General features: G+C 36.1%; 1 protein-coding gene across 1 annotated transcript in view; it reads left to right on the plus strand.

Moving 5' to 3' along the window:
• Nucleotides 1-19,213, plus strand: part of LOC142338010 (jouberin-like) — an 80,440-nt gene that overhangs the window by 14,184 nt on the left and 47,043 nt on the right. Inside the window, exons 5-11 of the mRNA XM_075387644.1 lie at nt 1,189-1,317; nt 2,040-2,188; nt 5,555-5,673; nt 9,747-9,969; nt 16,316-16,567; nt 16,958-17,127; nt 17,555-17,721. Of these exons, the coding sequence (XP_075243759.1) occupies nt 1,189-1,317; nt 2,040-2,188; nt 5,555-5,673; nt 9,747-9,969; nt 16,316-16,567; nt 16,958-17,127; nt 17,555-17,721 (1,209 nt within the window). The remainder of the gene's footprint in view (nt 1-1,188; nt 1,318-2,039; nt 2,189-5,554; nt 5,674-9,746; nt 9,970-16,315; nt 16,568-16,957; nt 17,128-17,554; nt 17,722-19,213) is intronic.

Consider the following 19,213-nt stretch of genomic DNA (forward strand, 5'->3'; position numbering starts at 1 on the left):
TGGTGCATTTTTTTTAGCTTTTTAATTTGTTATCAATATTGGACAGCCGGCTTTTTATTGTTTTCGTTTCATGTTTATGCCTCATTGATAGTAGATTTTCGGATAAATAAAAGCTGATTTTATCAGATCTTACTTGATGAACAGGAATGTATTGTGTAAGATCTCATAAAACATCTGATAAAATCAAAATTTATATAATTCATGTACGGTCTGATTTCTGATATTTGGCTAACCGTTGAAATGGCAACATATTGCAATCAAATGCGTGGAAAAATGCAGCATACAAAAATGAAAATAACAGCAGATTGTGTTCTTGTTAAGCAATTTTTTGGTGCTTTTGACTTTGTCCTCCAACACGGGAAGAACTGGAAAAGCCTTGGAGGCATTAAGTCGCGAAGCAGACTTTGAGTTTACTAATCTCTAACTGTACAACTCATCGAAGCTGCTGAGGAAAATACAAAAAATATGTGGCGTTGAGTTTTTATTTATTTTTCAATTTAGCGGATTAAGAACACTTTTATTCGAGCAAACTAATAAGGCCAGATGTATATAAGAAATTTTTTAAACTGGTGACTTATATTTATTATATTAGCCTTTTTTGTCTACTGCTGAGGGAAGGCGGTGCTGAAAAAAATGGTCTGTTTGGCAAAACAAAATAGTTCGAGAAAATTGGTCTGGTCTAATATTAAAGTTGTTGTTCCATGTTAGATATGTTTTACACTGATCGTTTCGTTCTTTTTTAATCGTGTAAAATCTGAAAAACATTTTTTTTGAGTAAACGGTAAAATCGTTTTCTAGGATTTCATGACAGTGAATCTCAAATTTTTGCTTGACTGTTTTGACCCTTCCGGTGACTTTTACGCCCTTAAATTTTTGCTTGACCTAAATTTCTCTTATTGACAATTTTGGGCAGCTGAACTCAATCGGCGGCAGTTTACTTTTAAAAATCGAATGAAATGTGCGCGAAATGGTGTCCTTTTTGTACTTTAAATCTTAATAGTAATATATAATAAACTCTGATGTCATTTTAAGAACCTAGTCATGATGTCATTTTTAGTGAACTTCTTAGCCCCCCCCCCCCCAAAGCAGACTGCATTAGATTAAAGCTACCACTAGTCGTTTGAGAGCGTTTCTTCCGACGTTAGTGGGTTATGTTAGTGGTTTGATAACTTGAAAACAAAATTTTAGAAAGCGAAATGCATCCCGAAGACAAAGAAGAACTGTTAAGCAAAGATAATGAGGAAGCTGTTCCGGAAGAAACTGAGGCCAAGCCTAAAAGGAAAAAGAAGAAAAAGAAACCAGCAGAAGACAAAACAGGTAGGTAACGTCTTCTTAATTTGTTCCACCGATAATTTTTGTTATGGCTTAATAAAAATTACTACCCATCATATTTTTCAGTTAGCAAATTCTAGAATTTGTAAATACTGTAGTCCTCTAGTTTACCCAAATTTATGGGAAGATTTCATTACTGAAAAAAAGTTGATATATTAAAAGACAGCAGACGCAATGCAGGAAAAAACTGGGAGGATATAAACTAAGAGCTGCTTTCTAGTTTAATAACTAAGATCATTTTTGTTACCGTGATAATTTTTGTTAAAGCTTAATTGAAATTATTGCCATCATATTTTTTTCAGTTAGCAAATTCTAGAGTTTGTGAATACTGTAGTCTTCTAGTTTACCCAAGGATATGGGAGGATTTCATTACTGAAAAGAAGTTGATATATTAAAAGACAACAGACGCAATGCAGGAAAAAACAGGGAGGATATAAACTAAGAGCTGCTTTAGAGATAACGTGAACGATCTTCTCCCGATTGAGATTGGAATACCGTTCTATCATTTTAAATTAAATTTCCGTTGTCAATGATTATAAAAATCAATGCATAGCAAAAATGTCTCTGTATTAATTAAAATATCTGTCGCGAAAATGTACCTTGCCGTTAGAGCTCAGAAGATTTGCCATATTGGTTGAGCATATTGGTTGTTATTCTCGATCAAGAACCTCAGATCGAAGCAACTTTATTTCTGTGACCTGCTTTAGAAAGAGAACAACCTGCAGTGCCTCGAATTAACTTCGACTCTGATGATCGCATTCTTGGCATCACAATTCACAGAACCGACAGATTGAAACAACACAAATTTGTCTCCAGTCCACTTGTACGCGTTCACGTCATGGACATCAATACTCAGGTATGACTCCATTTTGAGTAATATCGTTTTCGTTGTAGAACCAACATCGTTTTTGACCTGTTTTTTTAACTTAAGGTGTATAACGAATCTATATAATTTGCTTGCTCTTACACTGCTTGTTTATTTTACAAAGATCGTGTATGACGTTTTACAAATCCTGTACTATTTCATGATCTAAGTAAGATCGAAACGGGTGCATAAGTAGCAAGAAATGGGGGCCTGGTGCCCACTTTTTGGCTCATTTCATCTAAATGTATAAATTAAGCATAATATACACTATGGTACCAAAAAGCTACGTACAGCATGATTTCTGCTTTTAAAGCATGATTCGTGCTTCATAAGCATGATTTACGCTAAGGCGTGAAAAAAGACGTAAAATTCAGAAGTTCTAAGAGAAAATTCATTCTCTTTTTCTCCGCTTAAACAGAAAAGATAGTAAAACCGCTTTGTTCTTTCACCGTTTGCCAAGTTGTTACCCTGCGAGATGTCGGATTTTCATGGTCTAAAATACAAAAGCAAAACGCTGTCGCTTATTTGGAAATTTTGAAAATTTACGAAGAAAAATGCATTTCCTGGAAATTATTTTTCAACAAGATAATGTTCCTGTGCATAAATAGAAGATTATCGGCAATTTTTTCCAAGAAAACGAGTGGAAGGTAGAGTAGAAGGTACTGGAATGGCCAGCAGACAATCCCGATCTGAATCCTATAAAAAAATTTTTGGCGATTTTGAAGCAACGATTACGAAAACAGACAGTTTTTTTGAAAAATTTAGAAAAAATGTATGAAATTTGGATTGAAATTGACCCAGACGAGAAACCTGTATGAAAACTTTACAAACCGTCTACTAGACGTCAAAAAAACTAAAGATGTAATGATGTACGTTTTCGCTTGAAGTTTGTGTTTTTGCAGAAATATTTTTTGATTGATGCTGCATCAATATTTAGCCCTCTGGAATTGATAATAGTATGTTTGAGTGCCTAATAATGCAATTCAATTGGAAAATTGGCTCATATTTTCAATTTTTTAGTTAGTTTTTGGCGTTTGAAAAATAATTTATCTTTGAGCGAACCTTCTGTAATCAGTGTGGCAAAGGCTTTTTTTCAAAAAGGCATGCTGTTTATGCCTTTAGTTTTGATGTTAATGTTTTCAAAATTATGCACACTAATTAGTAGCCGCTGTCAGTCCCTCAAACTATTAAATAGCCACTCTGCTTTTAAATTCCCTTTACCTTTCGATCACGTTTTTCTGTTTACATAAGAAACGACTCGCTGTTGATATCTGACTGAGTTCACTCACGGTTTCAACTGAATGGAATTTAGAGTTCATTCAAATTTGTTCCAATAGGTTCAAGGGTCAAAAGGTCAAATCAAAAGACGCGGGATAAACAAATAAAGCCCGGGAACTAAGACCTAATGCATTCAGTTATCAGAGTATAATAATAATTGGAATTGGTATCAAGCTTATTTTTAAGTTATTACCTCATACTTAGAGGTCGAATTCACCATGGGTATTGAATCTGATGAAAATGCGGACAAAATTGGAACACTCTTTGACAACTGAAAGATTGAAGTCTGTCGGTTTAGTAGCCCCCGTCAGCCTCTCAACGGCTATTGTGTAGGCGCTCGCCGTTTTTTATTCGTTTTACCTTTTGATCACGTTTTTCGCTTTACATAAGTCACTAGTTTCACGCTTGACTCGTGACTTACCTCACTCAATGTTTCAACTGAATGGATTTTGATTTTTTCCTCGCATTGAATTGCGCCGTGTGGTGAATAGGTCAATGTAAAAAAGAGCAAAATCAAAGAAATGGGATAAACTTATAAAGGTCGGTCGTATTAAGTCAATGTGCATTAGGTTATCCAAATTCATTAAAGCGATTGATAGCTGACATTAGTATTAATGCCACGCTGGCTATTTTCCGGCAATTTGCCGGCTATATTTCTTTCTCTAAGTTTCAATCTTTATTTCGCTCAATGGGATCAAGCAGGCTATTTTCTGGCAAGTTGTCGGCTATATTCAAATTATGGCAGTGTTCTGTTCAATTATTCTGAATTCTTTTTGTATTTTGATTTTTTTTAACTAGAAAGACTTTTCACTGTCAGGGATTTTAATTTCTTGAACGATGTTTGAGTCACTTATTGTAAATTTTGCTTGACCGTTTTGCGCTTTTGTTCTAGAAAACTTTTAGCGCTTGTTCTTCATTTTTTAGTTGCTCTTTTACTGAAATAAAGTTTGTTGCTAAAATAAAAGTGATTGTGGGTGAAAGGTAAACAAAGCCAATGTAGATAAGTTGTTAAAACCTCTCTAGGGTTCGCTATTGTTTTTATCTACGCCGCATGTTTTTATGATTTCTGGATGACTTCGAAATTGATTTTGTTCGCTCGCTTCAATGATGTCCTTGCTGAATTTTTTCTTGTTGCGACAGGCATTTCAAATTTCACCAAATGTGTTAGTTTAACTTTAGTGACGTATAGAAATTTTTAAAAAGAAGGTAGATATTTTTTCGTTTACCGTTTATTTGGGCTAGGGCAACAGTTCACAAATGGCATGGTTTTTGCGTACTTTAATTAGCCAACTGAGTATCTTTCGCTCAATGTTATTTGAGCGCTGCTAATAGAATTACACTGAAGCCGTATATTTTCTATATTAAAATGAAAAATCAGCAATTAGTTAAAAAATGAAATTTCTCTACCTTCCTATTTTTTGAGACACCCATCTTCTCAGTCACGCTATTATAGCGGCACAAATTTTTGTTTACATCGTCGAATACTTTCTGCGTGTAGTCGTTTTGACTTCTATAGGCTAAGTTCACTCTTTTTGCATTCTGATCAATGTAATTCTAAGCAGCAGTTGCTCAGCAGAGCAATCTAAAATGAACAATACCGAAAAACGAAATCAAAAGTAGAAAGGGATAAAGCCCAATTTTAGATGCCCTCTACTTGAACTTTGTTCTGTTAAGTGTGAGTTACCATCTCTAATGCTTATTAGTATTGATACTCTTCCTTGTGTCCCCCTCATTATGACCCAGGAGTACTTATAACTATGGAATGGCATCAAATGGGTTCGTACAAATATCAGTTTTTATTTTCTGTTCTTTAAATTCCAATCTGTTTATGGGAATCAATGGCAGCTATTTTCGGGCAATCTGCTGTGTATGTTTGAAACTCGGGGTCTGCAAAGCTATCGCAGCTATTTTCTCGTAATCTCCCAGCTCTGTTTTAATTGCTATTTTATAATCTGTAGCAGCAGCGAGAACGCTATTAGGACAACTGGCCTGTTTTCAGGAGCCTCTTGTATCCGAGTTTCTGGTAATAGATCCTTTCTATCCTAATTGTGAGTGTAATGATGTTGTTGTCGTTTACAGGATTATGTGAGAAAAGAAGACATGAAAAGAGAGCTGAGGCTGCCTCATTCCCAAGAGTTTGAAGGACTTGAATTTCATCCTCCCGTCTGCACCGAAGAATTTGATTTCAAACAGAGACAGTTAGTTGAAAACATCTACAGAACATTCATTGCAAAGAAACCGAAATTTTTGTATGGATTCCTGTTTTCGTTGTTATGACGAACGATACATATGGACGAGGAAAAGTCTTCTTTTCCTAAAATTTTGCTCACACAATTTGCTTTGGAGCAAGAAGTGTTTAATTGATTAATAGCCGCGAAGCGATAGCGGCTATTATTGGGGACATCGTGGTTTTTTACAATTCAAAGAATTTGAATTGTATTGGGGCGCTGTCTTTTTTTTAAGATCTGTTCACACATTTTCATGATTTTTGAAGTCAAATTGGAGTAGTGATTTTGGTCACGCCGAAACAGGAAATGGAGCGAAAAAGCGAGTGGTTTTGCGGCGTGAATTTTTTTCGCTCTAATTTGAAAGTAGAGTGAGAAAACGGTGTTTGAACAAAAATTCGGTTTCTCGGTAGCAGTTTTTTGTTCACATGCGGCAATTTCACTCTGATTTTTACTGTTTTTTCGATTTTTTGGATCGGATTTTTTTCTAACTGGTTTTCTCAATCCATTCACAGCTCATTCTAGGCCTAGTTTTTTGTTTGAATGAAATTTTCATTTCTCGCTAGGGGTTTTTTTTGTTCGCATGCGGCATTTTGATATTGATTTTCTGTTTTTTTTTCTTATTTTTTTTGTTCTGATTTTCTTAAAATGTTTTTCTGAATTCACTCATAGTCAATTCTAGGTCTAGTTTTTCTGTTTAGTCAATGAAAATTCTTTGAATTGTACGTCAGGACTTGTCCTGCTATGTTTTTTTAATTCGTCGTCTCCATCGATGATTCTTACGACCTGACTTCTTGGAATTGACTTCATTGACTTCTATTCCTTAGCAATTAAAATTTGTGTACGTGACGTCATTTCTGCTTTTAGGTCAATTGCGTGACTTACCTCACTCGAAAAAATGACTTCTGAACTCACTTATGAAACTTTTATTTTTATGAACATTTTAATTAAAAATCAATAGTGTGCATCTAAGTAGTTGCAAACTTATATGCCCTAAATCTTTAATATTAGTCTTGAGTTTTTGATTTCGAATATCAATTTTGAAAATGCTCCCCTTATAGACCGTATTTGTCATAAAATTGACAGTCCGAATCTAACCTAAAAAGTCTAATGGTCTATTAAAGAACTGCTGGTCTATCTTATTTCTTTAGTTGTTTCAGTTCATGGAAGGCCACAAGCGTCTATCGCGGCTATTTTCCGGCAATCTGCCGGCTATGTTTTTTTTTCTATTATTGTGTTGCTGGTGATGGTTTCAATTGTCAAGACGGCCAGATTTGCTCACGTGACACGTGGATCTTTACGTATCAAAAATGAGAACTTTAAGCAGATAAACAATTTCAAGAAAAATGTATTAGTGGTTGAAACCCAATTTAATATAATTAAGTGTTCGATTCTTTTTAAAACTTTCATGAAGTTCTTTTTAGTTTAAGAAACAGAGGTAAGAATTTAAGGCTTCAATCTAAAGGTGAAACCCTGCTCATTGCGTCATTTTAAAGCAAACGACGTCAATTACTTTTAAGTAGCCGCGAAGCGATGGCGGCTATTATTGGGGACATCGTGGTTTTTGCAATTCAAAGAATATGAATTGTATTGGGGCGCTGTCTTTATTTTTAAGATCTGTAAACATTTTCATGATTTTTGAAGTCAAATTGGAGTAGTGATTTTGGTCACGCCGAAACTGGAAGTGGAGCGAAAAAGCGAGTGGTTTTGCGGCGTGAAATTTTGTCGCTTTAATTTTAAAGTAGTGAGAAAACGGTGTTTGAACACAAATTCGCTTTCTCGCTAGTGTTTTTTTCACCTTGATTTTTACTCTTTTTTCAATTTTTAATAGCCGCCGTTTCTATTTTCAATTTTTTTTACTTCGTCGAACAAAAAATGTTTCGCTTTGCCTCATTTTGCCGCTTTTTCAACATTTTGCGTGAAATCTTTTCGACTTCTCTAGGCTAGTTTCTCTCTTCTCTCATTCTGCTAAAAGTGATTTTGAACAACAGTTGCTCAGCAAAGCAATTCAAAATGAACAGAGTCAGTATAAAAAATTGAAGTCAGAAATAGAAACCGGATAAACCCATAAAGCCCAATTTTAGATGCCCGCTATTTGAACCTCGTTCATATAAATATTAGTTACCTCTCTCTAATGCTTATTGGTATTGATAGTAGACCCTGTAGCCTCTCTCAGAAACAGAATTATGTTCAACTACGAAATGCCATCAAAATAAATCGGACTTAAAAAATGTTTTTGTACAAAAATCTTTTTTTTTTGAATATCTATTCTTTCAATCCCAATCATGCTTATTGGAATCAACGCCTATTCTCCGGCAATCTGCCGGGTATGATTTGGATTGGATTTTTTCTAATGATTTTCCCAATCCACTCATAGTTCATTCCCGGCTTAGTTTTTTGTTTGAGCCTAAGTTTTCTTTCTCGTTTGTGTTTTTTTGTTCACATGCGGCATTTTGACGTTGATTTTCATATTTTTTCATTTCTTTATCTGATTTTTTTAAATGGTTTTCCCAATTCACTCACAGCCCGTTCGTTCCAGGTCTAGTATCTGTTTAGTCAATGAACATTCTTTGAATTGTACGTCAGGACTTGTCCTGCTATGGCGATGGCTGTTTTTCTAAAATAATTTTCTCAAATAGTAACTTCTCTAATTTTTTGCTCGGTGAGATGATTAATTGCTCTGAAACGAAGTTTGTTGCAATTATATTAGTCCTATGATCTTTTTAATTCGAGTTTTCGTTTGACCAATTTTTCCTCTCTCCTTTACACTTTGCGTCCTCAAAAACGGAATACACCGGTAGTGCTCAGAGGTCATTAAGACGCTGAGCAGCTCTCTTAGATCCTTACGCTCGAATAGTCTCGAGGAATGCGATTCACCGATAATTCCATGGTGTGAAGGGTGGTTTTAATCTTAAAAGCTCTCACCCCTGAGTCAACCCACACCCCCTAATACTCCACCTTCCAGCCTCCTCCACATGATTTGAAGACGAATGATTTTGATATAGTGATTTATCGGTGCTTATCAGTGACTTCAGAAGAAAGATTTGTGAGCTGCAAAACATTGATAATGAGTTGCAGAACAATTATTTTGACGTAGTGAGTTACTGGTTTTTAATTGCACTGGAACGAAATTTGTTATATTTTTTGTAGTGGTGTCTTAGTAATGTCTTAAAGCAAAATAATTGTTAGGCAGTTTTTTACTCGCTTGCGTGTTTTAACTATTGGACAAATAAACGAGAAAAACTGGCAAGCCCAAGGGAATTTAGTTGCTGATTAGCGCTCATAGAGCACAACTAAACTCTAGATTGCATTTCGGTTGTGTTCCTGTCGTAGTCAATTGCAGAAAAGTTTAAGCTCAATGGCATTAAGTCCCTGAGCAGATCTTACATTTTTGTGAGATTACGTTGAACGTTCAGCAAAGCTGCTGAAAAACGCTTGGTGACAAAAACGCTGAGGTGACAAAATTATCGTGTGAAGGGAGGTTTCTGGGATTTTTCAGATGCCCACACCCCTTTAGTACTTGGCAACTGATGCTATTATCCTCTTCACCAGATGAGATGTCTATCACCAAAGCCAACCCTTCACTTGTCGTGCGAAAGGAATTCGCTTGAAATTAGTTGCTTATATTCCATGTCAATTATTTTTGACATAGGGAGTTGAAAAAGACGGACAGTGGCAGAATGAAATTTTCTTGGGAGAGATGTTTCTGATCAAATAAAAATCATTTGATCGCAGAACTGTAAAATATGCTCAACTTGAGACATTGTCACTGGCAACCTTGTTTATGTTGCTGTTCGCGATGAAATTTTGTTTTATACTCGAACCATCTCTGATAGTGTCTAGAAATTTAGAATCTGATTCTTGTTTATTGCTGTCAGCAGCTTTATTGTGGAATTTTTCATAAATTGCCTTTTCCTAAAACTATAAAAACAGAATTTGGTCACGAAAATTATAGTATACCTAGGTGAAAAATCTCAATATTTTGATTTGAAGCTAATAATTTATAAAGCTTGAGAATGCAGCACTAATCTAAACGCTTTGTTTAGAAGCTTAATTCCACGCTGGGAGCAGCAGCTTTTCCTGGACGAAAGATACCTCTATTTCCTGGAAAACGCTTCAGAAGCGGGTAGTCCAGATATCCTCCTTCTGTTTGAAGTTCTTAACTATGTTGACACAACTGGGGGCTCTGGGGAAGGAGCTGGATCATCGGGAGGGTTGAGGAAAGGAGGCGGCGAGGGATGGATGCGAATAGCCTGGGCATTCCTTAAGGTTGATATTACATCTGTAGAGCTGTTTTTCAGTTTAACCTATTCAGTTTAACCAATTGAATATTACCTTTAATTTTTTTTAATTACTCTCAAACGAAGTTTGTAGGAACAACACTAGTTAACATCAGATCACCTATATACATGGTTTATCAGTACTCTAACAAAACAGTAAAAAGCTCTAATGGTACTCAGATGGCCTTGTCGTTCTCAAAATGATAACATTTTCTTACAATACTTGGGTACTTTAATTTAGAGTGAAACTCTGGACTGTCGTTTTTGACATTAGATGGAGTGATGCTGTTAACTTGTGCTGTTAATTTTGGCTTTTCGTGACGTTTTTTACTTCCAAAATTCTCTTCCTGGAAAAACCATTATGGGATTAGATCTGTAAAACTTAGTGAGGGTTGAACATTTCCATAAGTTTTGTTAACATTGAAACTTTCATATCGAAGTTAATATGTATATCGAATTTAAAGAAGCAAAAAAAATCATTTTTCTCCTGCCTTTTTAATAGTCGCCCTCATCTTCTCAGCCGGCTATTATAGCGCTTCTTCTTTTTTACAATTCAAAGAATTTGAATTGTATTGAGGCGCGCTGTCTTTTTTTTTAAAGATCTGTTCACACATTTTCATGATTTTTGAAGTCAAATTGGAGTAGTGATTTTGGTCACGCCGAAACAGGAAATGGAGCGAAAAAGCGAGTGGTTTTGCGGCGTGCAATTTTTTCGCTCTAATTTTAAAGTAGAGTGAGAAAACGGTGTTTGAACAAAAATTCGGTTTCTAGGTAGTGGTTTTTTGTTCACATGCGGCAATTTCACTCTGATTTTTACTGTTTTTTCGAGTTTTTGGATCGGATTTTTTTCTAAATGGTTTTCCCAATCCATTCACAGCTCATTATAGGCCTAGTTTTTTGTTTGAATTAAATTTTCATTTCTCGCTAGTGGTTTTTTTGTTCACATGCGGCGTTTTGACTTTGATTTTGTTTTTTTTTCTTTTTTTTTGATCTGATTTTGTTTAATTGGTTTTCTCAATTCACTCATAGTCCATTCTAGGTTTCGTTTTTCTGTTTAGTCAATGAAAATTCTTTGAATTGTACGTCAGGACTTGTCCTGCTATGTTTTTTTACTTCGTCAAACTTTTTTTCGCTTTACCATTTTGCCGCTTTTTCGACATTTTGCGTGAAATTTTTATGACTTCTCTAGGCTAGTTTCTCTCTTCTCTCATTCTGCTAGAAGTGAATTTCAACATCAGTTGCTCAGCAAAGCAATTCAAAATGAACAGAGTCATTATAAAAAATTGAAGTCAGAAATAAAAACGGGATAAACCCTTAAAGCCCAATTTTAGATGCCCGCTATTTGAACGTCGTTCCTATAAGTCTTAGTTACCATCTCTTATGCTTATTGGTTTTGATAGTATCCCCTTTGGCCTCTCTAAGAAACAGAAGTATGTTCAACTACGAAATGCCATCAAAATAAATCGGACTTGAAAAAATGTTTTTGTACAAAATTTTTTTTTCACGATCTTCTATTCTTTCAATCCCAATCATGATAATTGGAATCAACGGCGGCTATTTTCCGGCAACCTTCTGGGTATGTTTAATGAATAGCCAACGTAAGCCTCTCAACGGCTATTATTTAGGCGCTCTCCTTTTTACAATTCAAAGAATATGAATTGTACTGGGGCGCTGTCTTTTTTTAAGTTCTGTTCACACATTTTCATGATTTTTGAAGTCAAATTGGAGTAGTGGTTTTGGTCACGCCGAAACAGGAGGTGGAGCGAAAAGGCGAGTGTTTTGTGGCGTGAATTTTTTTCGCTCTAATTTTAAAGTAGAGTAAGAATACGGCGTTTGAACAAAAATTCGCTTTATCGGTAGTGGTTTTTGTTCACATGCGGCAATTTCACTTTGATTTTTACTGTTTTTTTGGATTTTTTGGATCGGCTTTTTTCTAAGTGGTTTTCCCAATCCATTCACAGCTCATTCTAGGCCTAATTTTTTGTTCGAATTAAATTTCAATGTCTCGCTAGTGGTTTTTTGTTCACATGCGGCATTTTGACATTGATTTTTTAGACAGGATCTTTTTCTAAATGTTTTTCCCAATCCATTCATAGTCCATTCTAGGTCTAGTTTTGTTCAGTCAATGGAAATTCTTTGAATTGTACGTCTGGACTTGTCCTGCTATGTGTTTTAATTTGCTTTACCTTTTGATCACGTTTTTCGTTTTATATCACAATTTTCACGCTTGACTTCTGACATGCTTCACTCACTGGTTCATGATTTTAAATCCTTCGGGTATTGAGTTACTTAATGTAGTGAATACCGTTGAGTCAAAAGAGCAAAGTCAAAAGAAACGGGATAAACATGTGAAGCCCTGTCATTAAGCCATAATGCATTAATTTATCAATGTTCTTTAAAGCAATTGCTAGCTGGCATATTATTATGCTTAATAGCCTTCAGTTTAGAACCTTATTTGTAATTTTAGAATTTCACCGAATATGCAGAATATACCAAATAAGATCACTTTGACACTTAGAAAAATTCTGCCAATTTCTCTCTCTTAATTTTTCTATTTCTGCATCAATCCGACTGAGCGTCTAGCGTCAGGTGGCTATTTTTCGGCAATTTGCCGGCTATGTTTGAAAATTGCTCACCCTCCGGATGAAAAAAGGTTTTGAATTCCGTTGCTGCGTTGAACTGTGAGAGCTGTGTTGAGATTTTTGGTTTTTAAACTTTGTGGTTTAGGTAAACAGTTTTCTTCAGAAGTTACCGGAAAAATGATTCTTTCAGAAATCGCTATTTCGCTAAGTTGGTCCAAAAAAATTAGAGAACGAATTTTAATGGCTAATTGATTAGTGCCGGGCTTCGTTTCAACTCGGCTTAGCCTTGTTGCAACTCTGCCTAGTGCACTAGTCTATTCATACATGTAAAATTAGTTATGCATTTATTACAAAGTAAACATACAAATAGCAAGATTACATGTAAAACTGCCTGCGTGTGTTGACTATCATTTTCAGCTTCATTAGATTTCGGTTTCTCCTGTTTTTGGTCGACTGAAAATCCATAGGATTTTAATTGCTCTAAATTCTAGAACACTTACAAACTTACGGAAGAATTAAGGCCGGTTTTCTGCGACCAGCAGTAAATTGAGAATCCGAGCAATTTGATCATTAAACATTTGAATTGACAATACAATACCTTTTGAAATACAATACAAATAAATGGTACTGAAAGCGCTCTTTAAAAAGAGGCAGGTGACCCTAACTTTCTATTTGAAGGTTTCTTTTGCTAATCACGGTATAATAGTACTGTTGTTCTTTTTGTGTGATTGTTTGCTGGATGGATTAATCGTCTGACGCTTTGTTTTTTCGGGTGGATTTTTTGTCACGTTTGATTTCTTGATTTTTGCGTGTTTTAAGTGGGGTACGAAATTCGGTGAAGGTACTTTATTGACTCATTTTCATGTAAAGGCAATTGTCAGGAACACTTCATTACTTTATAGCGTCAAGTGGATTCTGAAGAGTGTTTAATTGCTCTTGAACTAAGTTCATAGCAATTATTGTAAACGTGTGTGTCTTTTTTATGCTGAAAAATTTTCGCTTTTTGACTTCTCGAGTGACTTTTACGCCCTTGACTTTTTGCGTTTGGCGTGATCTAAAAGTCTCTCTCAATCACAAATTCAAGCAGCTGAACTCAATTGGCGGCAATTTAATACCAAAAGTCAAATGATAAGGGCGCCGAAACTGGTGTCATTTTTACTTTAAATCTTAATAGTGGTATATGTTAACCTCTAATGTGGTTATTTGAAGCCCGCTATTGAACTTCTTAGTCCCATTTAGGCTCCCTTTCCCCCTCCCCCCCCCGACTGAAGCAGGCTGCAATTCATTAGAGCTCCCTCTAGTCGTTCGAGAGCAATTTTTCCGACGTTTAGTCGGTTATGTTTTAATTTGTAATCGCCTATCCCACAAAATTTATTAAAATTTTTTCACCTATAGTAGCAGCAAATATTCATTTTGATCAATCTTTATTCTTCTAATTTTTTACATGTCACGTTCTAAATTGCTCCCATTCTAAATTTAAAAAGCTTTTAATTTAGTGCCGTTTACTTTTAAATTTGAATCAAAAGTGCGCCCAAATTGGTTTTTTTTTGTTTTCAAATCTTAAAAGTGGTCTATAATACGCTCTAATATCATCTTTTAAGCTACTCATTGATATTATAATTCTCCCCGTCTAAAGTAAGGCATAGTTGACCCTCGTTTTTGTTTGAGAATAATTTGAGGGACCGTAGGGTCATGTCCGCAGGGCAATTTGAGGGTTGTGTTTACAACTATAGTTGTCTAGTAATGGATAATCACGCCTCACGATGAAAGCCAACATATTGTTCCCGCTAACTTGGTGCTTAGAAAGAGTTTTTGGTTGCTTATAATTTTCTGACGGTTTTTGCCGACAGTTGACAGTTTTAGGCCCAAACTGGGTTAATTGCTCTAAAACGAAATTAATAGCAATTCTATAAGTTCTGTTGGTCTTTTAACGCAATTTTCTTACTACCGACTGTTCGTGTGATTTTTTTGTGAGCATTTGACTTATCGTACCAAAAAACGGGTTAAACAAGTGAAGACCGGAGTGCAGTAAGTTCTCCGAGCCTTAGGTTTATCTTTAAGTATGCGATTCACCGAGCTGGTGTAAGAGACATAAATTCATGGTGTGATGTGTGGTTCTCAGAGTTTCACCCCCTTGAAATTACCACCAACCAAGCACACAACACCTCAGCTACTCTACCACATGCACGATTACACTCAGAGACACATGCACTCACACAAACACACACTGTTGGATATTTGCTGGCGGTTTCTTGAACCCATAAAGCATTTCTCAGCTAGAACCCCTCTAAATTAAATAGCTCCCGCCTGTTGTTCGAGAGCAATTCCTCCGACGCTAGTGGGTTAATATTTAAAATTCCTGAGTCTCCCCTATTTGTTATTAGTATAAAGCTTCTTGTCCTCCCATTTAGAGGACGAATTCATATTTATCGAATGTAATGATCAATTTAGAACACTTCTTGACAAAAAATAAGGATGTCGTCAACTTCTCTTTATCAATAGTCGTATCGTAGGTCGCAATCTGTCGGCTATTTTTTAATAGCCGCACAGCGATAGCTGAGGCTATTATTGGCCTTCTCTTGGTTTTTTACAATTCAAAGAATTTGAATTGTATTGGGGCGCTGTTTTTTTTTTTTAAGATCTGTTCACACATTTTCATGATTTTTGAAGTCAAATTGGAGTAGTGATTTTGGTCACGCCGAAACAGGAAATGGAGCGAAAAAGCGAGTGGTTTTGCGGCGTGAAATTTTTTCGCTCTAATTTTAAAGTAGAGTGAGAAAACGGTGTTTGAACAAAAATTCGGTTTCTAGGTAGTGGTTTTTTGTTCACATGCGGCAATTTCACTCTGATTTTTACTGTTTTTTCGAGTTTTTGGATCGGATTTTTTTCTAAATGGTTTTCCCAATCCATTCACAGCTCATTATAGGCCTAGTTTTTTGTTTGAATTAAATTTTCATTTCTCGCTAGTGGTTTTTTTGTTCACATGCGGCGTTTTGACTTTGATTTTGTTTTTTTTTCTTTTTTTTTATCTGATTTTGTTTAATTGGTTTTCTCAATTCACTCATAGTCCATTCTAGGTTTCGTTTTTCTGTTTAGTCAATGAAAATTCTTTGAATTGTACGTCAGGACTTGTCCTGCTATGTTTTTTTATTTCGTCGTCATGATTTTTGTTACGACCATATGACGTCACAGCCATTTTTTGTTCATTCGTTCATGCAATTTCAACTGAATTGCATGTGTGACGTCATTTTCCGCTCTTAGTGGAGCGAGTTTTGTTCATGCGCGTGATTAAATTTTTGGTCACACTTGACTTACCTCACTCTCAAAAATGACTTCCTCACTTTGAAATTGACTTTTATTTACTTTAATTCAAAGAGATAAGGTCAAATGGGTGTGTGTCACTCTAAATGAAGGTTATTTGAGATCAGCTAATAGAGGCAGCAATTACTTATACAGATTTTTAATCAAAATATAACAGATCAGCCTTCAATGAAAAGACGAATTTTTTTGGTCTGTCTTTTTTACTGTTTTTTTTAGACTGCCGATCTACGAATCTATTGCGGCTATTTTCTGGCAATCTGCCAGCTATGTTTTTAGTATTGGCTTACCGACAGAATTTGGTTTCAACAAAATAGTTTAGGTCAAAGATAAATGTTAACGCTAAATCATTTGTCTTGCCGTCCTGCAAAATAAAACAAAACATAAATTTGAGCCTGTTTTTAATGCCAGTACAAAAATTACCTTTCATTATAGCTCGTGGGTGCCAATAGCACACTAAACGTGGAAAAGAAATTGCGTCTTCAACTTTTCTACCCGTTCAAGCAGTTCTCAAACTGCCCGGATGACCTGACAAATGACACAACAGATGGAGTGGAGATGATGAATTGGTTTGTGAAGATGAGAAGAGTGAAGTATCCAGGCACGATATACGTCACAGTCAAGGGAACGAGAGTCAGTGCCGCAGCTGGGCAGGCTGTGAACAAAATGATTGGCCGAATGACTGAGGTTTGACTTAATAGCATTTCACTCCCCGGGTACGCTTTGTTACCCCTGCACGTGTTCACTGAGCTGTTTTTTTTTGGGGGGGGGGGGGGGGGGTTTCACTGCGCGTGTTCACTGATCTATTTGATTTGATTTGCTCCCACATTCCCGCAGGTTTTTGCGCATGAAATCTTTACGCCTCCAATAATTATAGACAGTATCTTACTATATTGTATAGATCGTTAAGTTGAACCCTATTGTTAAAAGTCATAATAGTTGGAATCTTCATGTGCTGCTTATGAAATTTTCGTAGACTTCCTATTCAAGTTTTCTTTCATTGACGTTAAAGGCGACAGGGTCAAATATGATAATAATTTCATCGCAAATGTTCATTTCACCGTTCTCTGCGTTTAGGCCGAGTCAGACTCACACAATGACGATGGTAGTCGGATGTCAACGGGAGGTGAGCCAGTGGTTTGGAGCAGACTTCCTGGGCAGATATGCAAAGTGCCCAATAAACTCAACTTGTCTCTAAAGGCAGGCAGGAATGGATGCTCAGTCCTCCGATTCTCTAACGATGGAAGGTGAATAACATTTTAGTGATATTTGCTAGTGAAACATGCCTCACCGGCCCAGTGGTAGATTTCAATCTCGAATCTATTCTGCTCTGCCACCCCCGCCGTGCCATTTAAGACCCCTATTTACAATTTTTGTTGATATTTATGCGCAAAATTGCTGTGGGGGAGGAAGAGGGACGCTTTTCTTGTGTTTCAGTAAGAAAGAATGGTCATCTACATTGATGCGTTTTATTGTAAAATAATAGTATATACCAGTTTGATTGAGGTCCGGTTCTTAACTTGGAATTTAAAATTATGACCTCAAAAAACGTGGAAGATTCGAGAGGCAAATTGTCCTGCACTTTCTTCACTTTTATTATACTAGGAGTAAGGAGCTGCTCTTAGATTAAAGTGAAGAGTTTGAAGTTAATCAGCAAACATTTCATGTGTTAAGAAAGTTAGCATGTGCCTGTGGTGACAAGAGTGGCGGAAGTTACACGATAGTGATCTATGACATACCAACTGGTGCTTCACTGGGCAAGTTGCCAGGGCACTTCAGTCTCATCTATGACCTGTGTTGGTCCAAAACTGACAGTGAGCTCATTTCCAGCAGCCAAGACGGTTAGTGGTTATTGAGGTACCTTTTAACGCCGCTATCTACACATTCGAGCTTTCCAGAGAAGGAACTCTTTCCAATTCATTCAGGAGAATATTATTCAGATCTAATTGACAGCTTTAATCGGTTTACCTCAACTAATGTCATTATTAGCAGCCACAAAGCGATAGCTTTCTCCTGGTTATTTAATGCTCTCGAGCAAAGTTTCAAGCAATTATTGTAAACGTGTTCCCGCTCGAGTTCTTAATTACTCTCACACAAAGTTTGTAGCAATTATATTAGTCCTGTGGTCTTTTTTATGCATTTTTTTCGCTGGACCGATTTTTCGTCTGACCCGTTTGATTTTTCGTCCTCAAAAACGGGATAAACAGGTAGCGCCCAGAGAGCATTAAGTTCTCTTAGAGTCTTTCAGCTTACTAGTCTCCAAATATGCGATTCACGAAACTGTTTTGGAGACTAATAAGGGGCGGTGCTTAGAGTTTGTTCTTAGACTAAACATTTCTAAGCTACGGCGCCCCCTCTGTCATTCGAGAGCAATTCATTCGACGTTAATCGGTATGTTAATAGCCAGTGTCAGCCTCTCAACGGTTATTATTTAGGCGCTCTCCTTTTTTACAATTTAAACGACGTGATATTTTTGCACTCAAATTTTAAAATTGTGTGGGGAAAAACTGTGTTGAACAAAAATTCGCCTTCTCGCTAGTGCTTTTTTGTTCATATGCGGAAATTTGGGCTTAATTTTTTGTTTAGTCAATGATAATTCTCTGAATTGTTTGTCATGACTTCTCCTACTTTGTTTTTTAAATTTGTTCTACTTTTCGTTCATGTTTTTTTTTGTTTTTCACAATTCACGACTTCTATGTTTAACTCCTCACTTACCTCACTTACTGTTTCAACTGACCTGATTTTGACACTTACCTCACTTACTGTTTCAACTGACCTGATTTTGAATTCTTTCACTCATTGAATTACGCAATGTAATGAATACAGTTGTCAAAAGAGCAAATTCAAAACACATGTGATCGATCGTTAAATCCCCGTCATTAAATTATAGTGCATAAAGATATCGAAGTTCCTTAAAACGATTGCTAGCTGTAATTAATGTAAAGCTTAATGGCCTTCATTTAGAAGCTGAATTAAGTGTAATTTTATAATCTAATTGAAATTTCACAACAAATTAGATCACTTTTTGTCAGTTAGAAACATTCTGTCACTTTTTTCTTTTTCTGTTTCAATCTTCAATCCCGATGCTTGTCAACGGCAGCTTTTTTCCGACAATTTGCCGGCTATGTTTGGTTTTGTAATCTGAAGAATTTGAATTGGGGTGCTGTCTCTTACAACGAATGTGAATTGTCTTGGGGCCTTGTCTTTTTACGAAATATATTTTCATTGTCTTGGGGCCTTGCCTTTTTACGACTCGAAGATATGGTTTTCTGTTCTCTTGATAAATGAGCGAGCGACGAACTGGAAGTCAGGGAATGACTGAAGGTTGAATAA

The sequence above is a fragment of the Convolutriloba macropyga genome, chromosome 4 (genome assembly GCF_964194025.1).
Source record: "Convolutriloba macropyga chromosome 4, txConMacr16.3, whole genome shotgun sequence".
Classification (NCBI taxonomy): domain Eukaryota; kingdom Metazoa; phylum Xenacoelomorpha; order Acoela; family Convolutidae; genus Convolutriloba; species Convolutriloba macropyga.